The sequence below is a fragment of the Neofelis nebulosa genome, chromosome 1, assembly GCF_028018385.1.
Source record: "Neofelis nebulosa isolate mNeoNeb1 chromosome 1, mNeoNeb1.pri, whole genome shotgun sequence".
Classification (NCBI taxonomy): domain Eukaryota; kingdom Metazoa; phylum Chordata; class Mammalia; order Carnivora; family Felidae; genus Neofelis; species Neofelis nebulosa.
In genome coordinates, this window is record NC_080782.1 from 222190448 (window position 1) to 222204616 (window position 14169).

Consider the following 14169-nt stretch of genomic DNA (forward strand, 5'->3'; position numbering starts at 1 on the left):
TATTTTTTTCTATTTAGTTGCTTTTCATTTTCATTTTGATTACTTTATTTCTTCTGCTTATTTTGTATTTAGTTTGCTTTTCTTTTTTTTCTGCCACTTAGATAATTGATTTTACATCTTTCTTCTTTTATTATATAAGCACTTAAGTGTCTAAATTTCCCAGTGCTTTTGCTGTAACTCACAAATTTTTACATGTCATATTTTCCTTTTTATTCAGCTCAAAATATTTTATAATTTCCGTTGCAATTTCTCCTTTGACTTTTGGACTATTTAGAAGCAGGTTAATTTCCTCCCAAATTTGGGGGTTTTCCAGATATCTTTCCAGTATTTATTGCTACTTTAATTCCACTGTGGTCACACAGAGGAATATATTCAGTGTGATTTCAATTCTTTTATAATTATTGAGACTTGTAGCCCACCACATGATCTATGTTGGTGAATGCTCTATGCTCCTTCATCTGTCCCCAGTGGAATCATTGCACACACTGATGAAATAGCATTCTATCCCAAGGTGGCAAACAGGAGCCAGGTAGAAGCAGGCAGGCTGGCGAGCTCCACGCTGGGAAACAGACTGCCTGTTACCTTGAAGAAGGCAGATTTGACTAACTCAGAAAATGGAACAAGAACCTTCTGGTTGTTACCATACATCCTCCACTTCAGGGTCTTCTATCATTATTCTACTTGGTTCCATGGAACCTCAGAGAGATACTTTAAACTAAGCATCCTGCTTTTAAAAATTTAGAGAACAAAAAAAGAGCCCTTGGCGGGGAGGGGGGGGGGGAGATATAATCGATGAAATGAAAATATAATGGAAGGGTTGAAAGATAATGTTGAAGAAATCTCCCAGAAAAGGGAATAAACATGGGAAAGGTGTAAGAAGGGAAAGAAAAAAATATTTTTAAAGATTTTATTTTTTAACTTTTTAAATGTTTATTTATTTATTTTGAGAGAGAGAGAGCTGGGGAGGGGCAGTGAGGGAGGGAGAGAGAGAATTCCAAGTAGGCTCCTCCCCGTCAGGAGCAGAGCCCGTTGTGGGGCTCGAACTCACAAACTGTGAGATCCTGACCTGAGCCGAAATCAAGAGTCAGGCACTTAACTGACTGAGCCACCCAAGCACCTCAAAGATTTTATTTTTGTAAGTAATCTCTACACCCAATGTGGGGCTCAAACTTACAACCCCAAGATCAGGAGTCGCATGCTCCCCTGACTGAGCCAGTCAGGTGCCCCAGAAAAAGATTTTTATTTTTTTAAATTAGAGAATAACTCAAAGTTCAGCAACCAAATAACAGGAATTCCAAAAAGAAGGAACATAAAAAATGGAGGAGAAAATTCAAGATATCCCAAAATTCAAAGTAATTTACTTCCAGCAGGAAGAGGCAGAGGAAAGGGCCCACTAAGTTTCCAATATAATGGACGAAAATAGACTCAGTCCAAGATACATGATTACAAAACTTCAGAATTCCTGGAACAAAGTTAAGATTTTATAATCTTCCAAAGAGAAAAAAGTCACAAATGAAGGATCAAGAGTCAGTCTGGTTTTAGATCCTCAACAGCAGCAAAGGAAGCCACAGCACACAGAAGCAATGCCTTCAAAGTTCTAAAAGGAAATGATTTCCATCCTAGAATCCCATAAAAGATAAACTATTAATAAATTGTTAGAGTTAAAAAATGACATTTTCAGGGGCCCCTGGGTAGGTCAGTCGGTTAAGTGTCCGACTTTGGCTCAGGTCATGATGTCACAGCTCTTGTGTTTTAGCCCTGCATCAGCCTCTGTGCTGACAGCTCAGAGCCTGGAGACTGCTTCGGATTCTGTGTCTCCCTCTCTCTCTGCCCCTCCCTGCTCATGCTTGGTGTGTCTCTCTCTCTCTCTCTCTCAAAAATAAACATTAAAAAAAAAAAGACATTTTCAGAGATTCAAGGTGTAAAGCCTTACCTCCCATGGATCCAAGAGGCTACTGAATGTGTGCTCCACCAAGACAACCAAGTGAACCAAGAAAGGGGAAAATCTGGGATATAAAAGGAGGATCTGGGGCTCCTGGGTGGCTCAGTTGGTTAAGCATCTGACATCAGCTCAGGTCATGATCTCATTGTGAGTTGGAGCCCTGCAACAGGCTGGGATACTCTCTCTCCCTCCCTCTCTGCCCATCCCCTTGCACGTGCACATGCTGGCTCTCTCACTCCCTCTCTCTGTCAAAATAAATAAATAAACTTAAAAAAAAAAAAAAAGAAGAAGAAGAGGATCCCAAAGGTCAAGGGAATCTCAAAGAAGTGCATATGATGTCGTGGAGAACAACTAATTCTTAAGAGACAGACACAATAAAGACTTATCACCAAACTATCTGCAGTTGTTATATTCTCTTCACCTGGAAGAAAAAATTCCCAGGCAAGCCTGGGTCTGATTCTTACCTGTATTTGGCAGGCCTTGATCTTATGCTAATGAGAAATCAAGAGTCCCCTCCTCTCCATGCCCTACAGCCAGGACCAGCTGATACTCCTTTACCCCAAGAAGTATTCTGATTTGCTCATTCCTGACAGCTGAAAGTGGGCTTTGACATAGAATATACAGCACAGTCCACTCCTACTATCTTCCCACTATCCCACCAGAAAGGCCTGCCTGTGGCCTCAACTATGGTAAGCCCTATGCTTCCTAAGACTCCGTCATGGCCTTGCACACTAACACACTAACTGCCCAGAAGGGGCTCTTATAGAACTCAAGGAAGCAAAATGCAGACTATGACCCAGAGACTATCTTCAGTTTATCTCCTGTCATCTAATAATGGCAATGTTCCTGTTCGGTAAGATTTGTGCTTGCTTCTCAGTGTCTGTACTGATCCCTTTTTACGCATATTTATATGAACATAGTTGACACAATGATATAAAATTAAATGAGAATAAAAAAGAAAAGACTAGGCAAGTTACTTAATATTTTTAGCCTCAGTTTCCATATCTATAAAAGGGGACAGAAATAGTCTTACCATTCAGCTGTTGGGAGGAGTAACTAAACAAACACAGACAATGTATATGATGCAGATTAGAGGCTCAATCGGTGATAACTATTTTTTAAGCTCTCAATTTAGTAAGATAGTTCCTTTAATGTGGGAGTATGTGTGTGAGTGTGACTGTGTGGTGTGTGTTTGCATATATACAAAGTGTCGTAAGGGTGAAGTAGGAGTGACCCACACCTCCAGGGGTAACAGCAGATTCTGGAGAAGGCCAAAAATATGGAGTGTGACAAGTGCCAGGAGCCCTGTAGGCCTGTGAGCTGTGGCAGAATCAAAGATTTGGTAAACTGGAATAGTTTATGCCTCTTACACATGCTTCTTAGATTTTGCTATGGAAAATTTCAAAGGCATGCAAGATAAGGAGACTAATATAATATACCCTGTCTACCTGGCTTCAACAACTATCAATTCATGGCCAGTCTTGTTATATTATATCCCAAGCTACTTCTTCTCCATTACCAGATGCTTTATAAACAAATCTCAGAATCACGTAATTTCATCTGTGAATATTTTAGTATTATGCTTTTTGTATTTTCCTGTGGCCTTCTCATCATTTAATAAATCCTTTAAAAAATAATAACAAAAATATAAGTGTATATGAGTTAGTATATACACTAACATGGAAAGATCTCATAAATGTATTATTGTTCAATGTAATAAAGAAGTTACAGATATCACAATTACATTTAAAAAGACCTAACCAAAAAATAAACAGTATAGGGGAAGGGAATAAGATAAAATAAGATAAAAACAGAGAGGGAGGCAAGCCATAAGAGACTCTCAAATACAGAGAACAAACTGAGGGTTGCTGGTGGGGTGTTGGGTGAGGGGAATGGGCTAGATGGGTGATGGGCATTCAGGAGGACATTTGTTGGGATGAGCACTGGGTGTTATATGTAAGTGATGAATTGGTAGTTTCTACTCCTGAAATCATTATTTCACTATATATTAACTAACTTGGATTTAAATAAAATTAAAAACTTAAAAATAAATAAAAAATAAAAAATAAACAGTAAAACATATGCATGTGCTTCAAAATATGTAAGTACATATACAGAAAGATAGTTGCAAAACTATGCATCAAACTACTAATCCTGATTACCTCAGAGGAGGGGAATAGTGATGTAAAGAGTGAACTTAAGAATTTTGTCCTGTAGGCATTTATATTGTTTGACACTCAAAAAACAATATATTCATCATTATTTATGTGATTTTTTTTTTTTTTTTTTTTTTTTTTTTTATGAAAAGAAGTGAAGTAAACACTGCTCGTTGCTGCCCAGAGTGACAGTAACTCATACGGGAAATGTTAAGAAGTCTTAAGTGCTGATTTGAGTTTCTAGCTACTAAGCGACCTTCCAACCTCCTTTCTAATCAAGTTTGTTTTTGTTTGTTTTTCCCCCTGCCAACTAAAAATACACTATCCAGTTCAGGAAATGTGGCTGATTGAATAGCAGCTGCTACTGAAGACCAACTTTGCATATTGAAACAACCTTGGAAGATAAAAAGCAACAGCTCCCTGTCATCAGCTCCTGTTCTGAGGCGCGGCTGGAGCACATCACACTTTTGTCTTGGCCTCCACATTGTCCTTCCTGCGCATTTTCAAGAGACAGTCCCTGGCCACTGTTTTGTTTTGTTTTCCCTTTTAGTGTCAGGAAATTTCCTGCAAATTTTTGAAGCAGAAGTTGAAGCTGCTTCAGTGCAAGTCTAATACCCTTTAGACTTTTTTTTTTTTTTAAGTTTATTTATTTTGAGAGACAGAGCATGAGAGGGAGAGGGTCAGAGAGAGAGGAAGAGAGAGAATCCCAAGCAGGCTCCACACCGTTAGCACAAAGCCCGATGCAGAGCTCAAACCCACAAGCCACGAGATCATGACTGATTGTCAGATGCTTAACCAACTGAGCCACCCAGGCTCCCCACATCCTTTAGATCTTTCTCGCACTCACTATTTCAGAAAGTAGATCACCCACTGCTATTTCCTTTTCCTATTTTTTTGTTTTGTTTTGTTTTCAGAGAGAGAGAGAGATTGACTGTCAAGATACTGTTTCTGTTGGGAGGGAGACAGAGCAAAGAGAGAGGCACAGAAGTTCCCTCTAACTTTGCCAGGTTCCTCATTTGGTTATAAAGAGATGGTTTCACCAATAAAATGGAAACTAGGAATGGCAGAAAGGGGAGTTAAGTTGTGCTGTAAATGTAAAACACTCACAGGCCACTAAAAGTGATAACAATTCTAAGTACAACTCAAAATGCAAAATAAAGACAGTTTAAGAGTCTGCAATGTATCCTATATCTAATTCTGATATATGGTGCCCTAGTCTTCATATACAAGAGTGATGCTGATTTCTCCCATTCATATGGCATGCAGTTGCACTTTGAAAAGTTTTTTGTTTTTGTTTTTTTCACTCATGTGATAGACTATACAGAGCTTTGCTTATAGCTGCTCAATAAAAATTCCATTATACTGGAGCACCTAGGTGGCTCAGTCAGTTAAGTGACCGACTTCGGCTCACGTCATGATCTCACAGTTTGTGAATTCAAGCCCACATTGGGCTCTCTACTGTAGCACAGAGCTGCTTTGGGTCCTCTGCCCCCCCCCCCCCCCACCAGCTTGTTCTCTCTCTCAAAATAAATAAATAAACTTAAAAAAAATTCCATTGTATCCATAAGATATTTGAGCTGAAGGAAACCTAACAGTATCTAGTCCAACCTTTCTTCGCAAATCAATGGCTTCTTCAGCTTCTGTCCACCTCTCCTCCCTCCCCAGGACCACACAGAAGGAACTGGGGTCAGAGTGAAGGCAATGTTGCTCCCTTTGCTCCCAAGCCCCAGGCACACCTTAACCTTAGCCCCTGTGTCCTTACCATCTGCCCATTCCAATCGTCCTGCAAATCAAATCCTGGCAGGTTCCCCAAGGATTCATCAACTGGACAGGACTAAGTCTCAGCTTGATCTAATCGCCCTCCACCACAATAAGACAAACAAGCCTTCTTTCACACAGGTCTTTAATGCTTTGAGCCTGCTTCGGCATAACGACAAAGATTCTTTGCTTGACCAAACTTTAGTCAGGCTTCTGAAACTTCTTCTCGGCCCATCTGTACATTTATTTCCTTGTAAAATCCAGTTTTAGCAACAACCCTCCTAAGTGTTCACCAGAATGCCCTGCCCTCAATATCTGATCGGGTTCCTCATGCCCCGCCCACGTGACGTCTGGTCACGTGGCATGACTTCAGCAAGAATCCTGTTAGGTCAGCTTAGCCAGAATCTCCCCAGAACCTCTTAGTAATTTTCTATCTGCTGACCCCCACCCTGATCCTTGGCTATAAATTTCCACTTGCCCAGGCTGGCTGCAAAGTGACTATAGCTTACAGCCACGGGCACCCCAAAGAACTAAACAACAGTCACGTCGATAATAAATACCACATAATACATAATACACTCTGTGTTTCTGACTTTTCCTAACCACTTCCTCCTGTTAAAATACCCTACAATTACAACAGGATGTTTGCTCTTTGCAAAGCACTTTCTCAGTGGGTAGCAGGCACCATGAAAGAGGAAGAGATGAATAAATCCCAGCAAGATCTCAAGTAAATCATTTACTCTGAGCCTTGTTCTTTATTTGTAAAATGGGAGAGTCATAGCTCCTAATTTGCTTCTTGACTTTTTAATGAAACGCGTGGGAAGGCAGAAAGCACAAATGCTACCTGTTACAAGAGCCAGAGCACTGCAACTGCAGATGCAAATTAGAGAGTTACAGAAAGAATCAATGGCTTCTGATTGGCCAGTGTTTTAAAAATTATGTTTTCCAGGGGCGCCTGGGTGGCTCAGTCGGTTAAGTCTCTGACTTCCGCTCAGTTCATGATCTGGCTGTTCTCGAGTTCCAGCCCCGCATGGGGCTCTGTGCTGACAGTTCAGAGCCTGGAGCCTGCTTCAATTCTGTGTCTCCCTCTCTCTCTGCCCCTCCAGCACTCGTGCTCTGTCTCTCTCTCTTTCTCTCTCAAAAATAAATAAATGGTTAAAAAAAAAAAAAAAAAAAAAAAAAAGAATCTCCAGGCTCCAGAAAAAACATCAAGGCATGTGTTCTGAGCTAAGAAACGGGGTTAGTGTTAGACTTTGCTCTATCAAGAGCTGAGGAACTGGGGAAATCTCTGTGGCGCGTCCCCAGCAGGACCGCCAGGGGAGTCCAGGGGGGACTAAGGGAGGGGCTGATGAGCCTGCCCCGCCCCCGACCACCTGGGAAAGGAAGTGGGAAAGGAGAACCAGCAACGGTCACTGCATTTCCTTCACATCTCACTCTTGGGACACAACAGGACAAGGACAGAGCAGCTGCAGCTGGATGCGGGCAGACGGCCACAGAGGAGGAGCTTTTTCAGCCACAGTCTAGTAACAGAGGTAACTTTCATTTTCCTCGTACCCCCCACCCCGGCATAAGGAAGGAACAGAACCTGTCTTATTTTTCTGAAGGGGCAGCCCGAATATACCCCTGGGGGACAGATGTCCCTTCCCCTGTCCCAGCCAGGTTTCCCCTAAGTCGGGAACAGGTCTTGGTTTTAGAAACGGATTCTTGAGGAACGTGAGTCGTGCTCTAGAGGTAATTTACCTTGATGAGGCAATGGAGGAAACCACTTTGCCCCAACTTGTAAATTTGTCCCCAGGCGACAGTATTTATAAATAGCCACTGTTTACCGGACACGGTGCTGGTCCTGAGGAGAGTTCCAGAGGCAGAAGCTTATATGAGCCGATTGGACTCTTCACTGCGTGCACTGAACTCAAGCTAGCTTCCGTTTCAGGGTTTAGGCTTACAGGAGGAAAATAGAGCCTGGAAGCCACAGACGAGCAAGAGCTGAAGCCATCTTTTGGTCATTTCTATCGAACTAGGTTATGTCTAACTAGAACTTCCTTTTGCCTCTTTGCTTTAACTACCAAGGAAAGTGAGCCCGCAGGAGTCTTCCAGGGGGCCCTACCCTCTTCTCTGACTCAGCTCCCTCCCCACCTTCCCGAGATAGGTCAGCTCATGGTGACTCATATGCCCTTACTTCCTGGCCCTTTCAGAGCCCAGGCCTGTGTTTGAAACCTGACCTTGTATAAACACTTCCTACTTTTGGAGTAGAGCCTCTTCTTCCATTTGCCTGGATGCATGTGTGTTCCCTGAGAAAAGAATGGCTTATGTACGCACCTGGCCTTTCTCCCCTAGGGGTTAGCAGTGGCCACCATGGGTTCTGTGAATTCCCGAGATCACAAGGCAGAGGCCCAGGTGGTGATGATAGGCCTCGACTCAGCAGGCAAGACCACGCTCCTGTACAAACTGAAGGGCCACCAGATGGTGGAGACTCTGCCCACTGTTGGTTTCAATGTGGAGCCTCTGGAAGCACCGGGGCACGTGTCTCTGACTCTCTGGGATGTGGGGGGGCAGACCCAGCTCCGGGCCAGCTGGAAGGACCACCTGGAAGGCACGGATGTCCTCGTGTATGTGCTGGATAGCACCGATGAAGCCCGCTTACCCGAGGCAGTGGCTGAGCTCATGGAAGTCCTGGACGACCCACACGTGGCCAGCGTCCCTTTCTTGGTACTGGCCAACAAGCAGGAGGCGCCAGATGCCCTGCCGCTGCTGGAGATCCGAGAGAGGCTGGGCCTGGAGAGGTTCCAGGACCGCAGCTGGGAGCTTCGGGCCTGCAGTGCCCTCACTGGCGCTGGGCTGCCAGAGGCCCTACAGAGCCTGAGGAGCCTCCTGAAATCCCGCAGCCACTGCGTGTCTACGTGAGCACAGGCGGGGCAGGGAGTGGGGAGAACAGGAAGACGCGATCCGATCCGGGCACAGCAGCATATCTTTGCTGATACGACCTGAAAGAATCAGCTGGGCCTTAAGAATCTTAAGCTCAGTTTATCAGACGAGAAGTCCTTCTGTGCTTGGACAGGGTATTTTCCTCTTGAAGCTTGTTGTCACTAGTGTTTATGTTGAAAATCAACTATGGGGCACCTGGGTGGCTCAGTTGGTTGAGCGTCCAACTTCAGCTCAGGTCATGATCTCATGGTTTGTGGGTTCAAGCCCCATGTCAGGCTCCGTGCTGACAGCTCAGAGCCCGGACGCTGCTTCAGATTCTGTTTCTCCCTCTCTCTGCCCCTCCCCTGCTCATACTTGTCTCAAAAATAAACATTAAAAAATTTTTTTAATTACAAAGAAAAAATAAGAAAATCAACTCTTCTTTGAATAATAATACCCTAAGGGGCAAAAAATGCCTCCACACACTTCATTTAATAACTCATGACCAAGGGTGAACCGAGGAATTGTAACAATAGAACAATGAATGGTTGCATGGTAATTAAGATCTAAATTCACAGAGGGAATGAGGTTTCAAAATCAGATTAGAATATCTTCTGGACATGGTCACAATCTTATGAGTGATTTTTCCCTGGGAGCCTCTGGGTATATGCCGAGATCACTCTGAGTGCCAGCAGCCAGGACCAGCAGAATTGAGTAGGCGACTCTGCCCCCACAGAGTCTTGGGTTTAGAAGTTCACAGGGGCACTGAGCCCTGGGCAAGAGGCTGGAGTTAAGACCTTCCAAAATTTATCCTTTTCTCTGACGCTGATTAATTCTTCTCTACCTTTTTTTTTTTTTTAAGTTTATTTATTTATTTTGAGAGAGAGAGAGAGGGCAAAGGAGAGGCAGAGAGAGAAGGAGAGACAGAATCCTAAGCCGGCTCCACACTGTCAGTGTGGAGACTGACACAGGGTTCAAACCCACAAACCATGAGATCATGATCTGAACCAAAATCAGGAGTCAGTCACTTAACCGACTGAGCCACCCATGCACCCCTCTTCTCTACCTTTTATCATCCTATATTGGTCTTTGTCTAAAGCATTTCATTTTTGTCTTTTTTTTCCTTCTTTTCTTCTTACAGCACACATTTTCCCTTAAAGATCAGATTAATCAAAGATTTCATTAATTCATTCATTTAATTAAAAAAAATGTATAGAATATTGAATTTGGACAAAAGGCACTGAGTTTTTAGTTATGAGCCAGGCCCTTTAGATGTCAAGTGTGAATTTTGAAAACACATGCAACAGAAATGCTTCTTTCTCGGGGCGCCTGGGTGGCGCAGTCGGTTAAGCGTCCGACTTCAGCCAGGTCACGATCTTGCGGTCCGTGAGTTCGAGCCCCGCGTCGGGCTCTGGGCTGATGGCTCGGAGCCTGGAGCCTGTTTCCGATTCTGTGTCTCCCTCTCTCTGCCCCTCCCCCGTTCATGCTCTGTCTGTCTCTCTCTGTCCCAAAAATAAATAAAAAACGTTGGAAAAAAAAAATTAAAAAAAAAAAAAAGAAATGCTTCTTTCTCATTATTAATAGTAAAAAAGAAAGTTGAACACAGCATCCTACAAGGGTTTTCAGGTGATCTTAACCTAGGACCACAAAGCTCCTGAAATTATTTGCAAAATATTATGCTTGGAACCTGTTTTGGGGGTGGGGTGGGGAAGAAGATCCATTTTGTGACTCATAAAAGTTAAGAATCACTGATCTGGTCTTATCCATCATCCAACCCAGGAATAGTTTCTATAATCTGAGGGTTTTATTTATTATTTTTTGAGAGAGAGAGAGAGAGACAGAGCGTAAGAAGGGGAGGGCAGAGAGAGAGAGAGGGAGACATAGAAACCAAAGCAGGCTTCAGGCTCTAAGCTGTCAGCACAGAGCCAGACATGGGGCTCGAACTCACAAAGCGTGAGATCATGACCTGAGCTGAAGTCGGACGCTTAACCGCCTGAGCCACCCAGGCACCCCTATAATCTGAGTTTTTAATGGCCAGCAGCTTATATTTGACACGTGCTCTCATGTTAAACAGCTCTACTTGGAGCTACCCTGGGCTACAACTATGCTCCTTATAGCTCCCTGTCTGGAGTGACGCAGTATAAATGGGCCCTCAATACCTCTCCAACATCTGAGATCCACCCGGTCCTCCTACTCAAATTCTTCCCTTCTAACATCAGGTTAGTCATGCCGAGTTCTTTCCAGTACTTGTCAGTAGACGGTTTTCCTGTGTCAGACACAGGAAAGTGCAAAGATGCAAAGACAGATTGGACAAGGCCTTGGCCCTCATGGAGCTCTGGCTAAGAAAGCAATAAGACAAAACTCCCATAAAAATGCAGATAGAGTCTCAATTCAGCAACTGTTGATTGAACACTCACTGGGGCCAAGTTCTGTGCTCGGGGCTTTCCATAGATTATCTGACATTCTCTCAACTCTGCAAAGTAGGAATCATTCTCATTTGGCATAATTAGAGACTGAGGTTGGGAGAGGTTGCGACTTGCTTGAGGCACAGAGCTATTAAGTGACAGACCTGGAATTTGAAACCAGATAAGTCTAGCCCAAATGATACTTGTATTCTTCCAGGACATGTTTCTAGAAGGTTTAAGCCAAGGTTGGCCTTCAGCAGATTTACGAGAGGAGCAGCCTAGTCAAAGGGAGGAGGCTGCTTGGAGGCGTAAGGGGGAGTGAAGGAAGAACAAGTAAGCTGGAGTGGCCCCAGCAGGAGGCTGGGGTGAGGGGTGGGTGTATTATAATAGGAAACAAAACTGGAAGGAACTCAAGTCCAAGTTGGGGAAGGTCTGGACTTTTGTAATCTGGCTCAGGGAAGTGAAACCACTGGACTTGCCATTTAGGAAGATAACTTAGTGGTAGTGCGACGGTGGAATAAACAGAAGGGAGACACTGGAGGCAGGCAGGCAGGAAGACCCACTAGGTGGCCTTCACAGTAACACTGGAGAGGAGGGAAAGAGATGGGAAATTGAAAGCCAGTTTTAAGGGTAAAAGCTGAGAGAAGAAGAATTTGAAAACGGCTCAAGATTTTGAGTGTATGTGACAGGAGGGATCCGAATGATCTGAGAAGATGGACACAAGAGGAACAAGTTGGGATGGGGCCAGAACTGCTGGGTTCTGCTCTTGAAGCACTGGGTGTGGATGTGTTTATAGTTTCTTCCAGATGGTTCTATGACCTACAGTCCTTGAGATGGTGAATGCCCTGCTGGATGCAATTGCTGGTTCCCACGCACAAAGCCTCCTTTCCTCATGTGATTTGTCACTTTGTATTGTGAGCTCATCTTCGGGAGGATTTGTTTTTCCTGTGTGACTCCCATGTGCCCTGGGTTGTGACAGTGTTTCTACACAGAGTGGTTTCACCTTAGTATCTACTAGGCTCCTGGAGGTTTCACCTGTTTTAGATCAAACATTATGTTAGTTTCTCTGCTTCGGGGCCTATGGGCCTCATGGGTGGCATCGATCTGGATTCTGTGCCCATGCATGGCATAGGCCCTAGTGATTCAATTTCTGACAGGTGACTCTTTCCTTCTTTCTTCTTTCTCTCTTCTTTTTCTTTCTTTTTTTTAAAAGTTTTTTTAATGTTTATTTATTTTTGAGAGAGAGAGAGAGAGAGAGAGAGAGAGACAGAACATAAATGGGGAAGGGGCAGAGAGAGAGGGAGACAAAGAATCCAAAGCAGGCTCCAGGCTCCAAGCTGTCAGCACAGAGCTGGATGCGGGGCTCAAACTCATGAACTGCGAGATCATGACCTGAGCCGAAGTCAGACATTCAACCATTCAACCGACTGAGCCACCCAGGCGCCCCTCTTTTTCTTTCTTTTCTTTTCTTTTTCTTTCTTTCTTTCTTTCTTTCTTTCTTTCTTTCTTTCTTTCTTTCTTTCTTTCTTTCTTTCTTTCTTTCTTTTCTTTTCTTTTCTTTTCTTTTCTTTTTTTTGTACTCCTGTCCCAAGATAGATCATTTGCTTCCTCATACTTCTTTTAGTGGGTAGCATTTCCCAATCTCCTTTTAAGGAAGGGGTGTCTCTTTGATAATCTTGCTTTTCTACTGAGCTCAGATCAACATTTTCTCTTTTCCAAGCAAGCCTAAGGCCATACCTCCTGTTCCCATGTAGGTGTTACAACTAGCCCAGTTCCTAGAGCCTAAACTTGGCTTCCTTCATATCTCCATGGACTCCAGGCTCCCAGCTTACACTTAACTGCTTTGGCTGTGATTTGTCTTCATTTCTGCCACTTGAGGATATCCCTTCTTTTGTTCAAGGACAGTGTGTGTTAAAATACAATGGTTTTGGGCGCCTGGGTGGCGCAGTCGGTTAAGTGTCCGACTTCAGCCAGGTCACGATCTCGCGGTCCGTGAGTTTGAGCCCCGCGTCAGGCTCTGGGCTGATGGCTCGGAGCCTGGAGCCTGTTTCCGATTCTGTGTCTCCCTCTCTCTCTGCCCCTCCCCCGTTCATGCTGTGTCTCTCTCTGTCCCAAAAATAAATAAAAAACGTTGAAAAAAAAAATTAAAAAAAAAAAAATACAATGGTTTTGGTAATAGTTTACCCAATATTTCTGTATCTCTGTAATGGGCAAGTGTCCATCAGCCATGAACTGTCTCTTGAACTGTTTTGATATATGGCAGGGAGATCTGTACTTAGGAAAATAGCTTGGGTAGCTGACTTTGGGTGGAGACAGCATCCTGAGGCAGGAAGGCAAGTTACAGAGGGAGACCGGGGTTCTTTTGCCTGACACGCACACGCTTGGCCCTGCTGGTGCAAACAGACATCCCGTCACCACAGCGGCCATCAGACTATGGCATTTGTCTCTCTTCTCTTGACAATCGCCAGTCTCCTTTCTGACACCAGGATGCACCATGCTCTTGTCCAGCTCCAAGTGTATGTTCCCTGCTTAGGTCAAAAAGAGTGGACAAGGGGCCAGCAGGTGGTACATGCTGACAGTCCCAAATCCTTGAAGGCAGATGTGCTCTTAACAAGCCCCAGGAGAACTCCTCTCATCACCCCACCTTGGATAAGATTTGGGAAGAAGGATAACAAAGCAAAATATTGTTAAGAACCATGCCCAGGTAGCGTTGACTGTAACTCCCTGCTGGTCTCTGCTTGGAAGGAAGGAATGTCACAGACGATTACCCAGCAGGTGAGTTCTGGAATGTTCACTATACAATCCTCTGGCTGGAAGGTGAGGTTGAGAGCCTCAGAGAGCAAGGGCAGTTCTGCCAGCCTTCTACCTCACCAGCTTCTGAGACGTTCGCCTCACGTGAGCATGGGAATCCCACAGGACGCAAGGTCCCGCAGCACCTTCCTTGGCTTTCCGATGCCCCTCTGTGCATGTTCTCCAGCCCTTCAAGTTTCCGTGTCAACGGGCGGTC

General features: G+C 44.1%; 1 protein-coding gene across 3 annotated transcripts in view; it reads left to right on the forward strand.

The window, feature by feature from the left end:
• Window positions 1-7006: 7006 nt before the first annotated feature.
• ARL11 (ADP ribosylation factor like GTPase 11) overlaps window positions 7007-14169 on the forward strand; it is a 41568-nt gene continuing 34405 nt past the window's right edge. The window contains exons 1-2 of one of the 3 annotated variants that reach the window (XM_058686101.1): window positions 7087-7388; window positions 8191-9593. In XM_058686101.1, the coding sequence (XP_058542084.1) occupies window positions 8209-8757 (549 nt within the window). In that variant the 5' untranslated portion in view covers window positions 7087-7388; window positions 8191-8208 and the 3' untranslated portion in view covers window positions 8758-9593. Of the gene's footprint in view, window positions 7389-8190; window positions 9594-14169 lie in introns of those variants that run through there. The other 2 variants (XM_058686119.1, XM_058686109.1) reach the window with 2 other exon arrangements.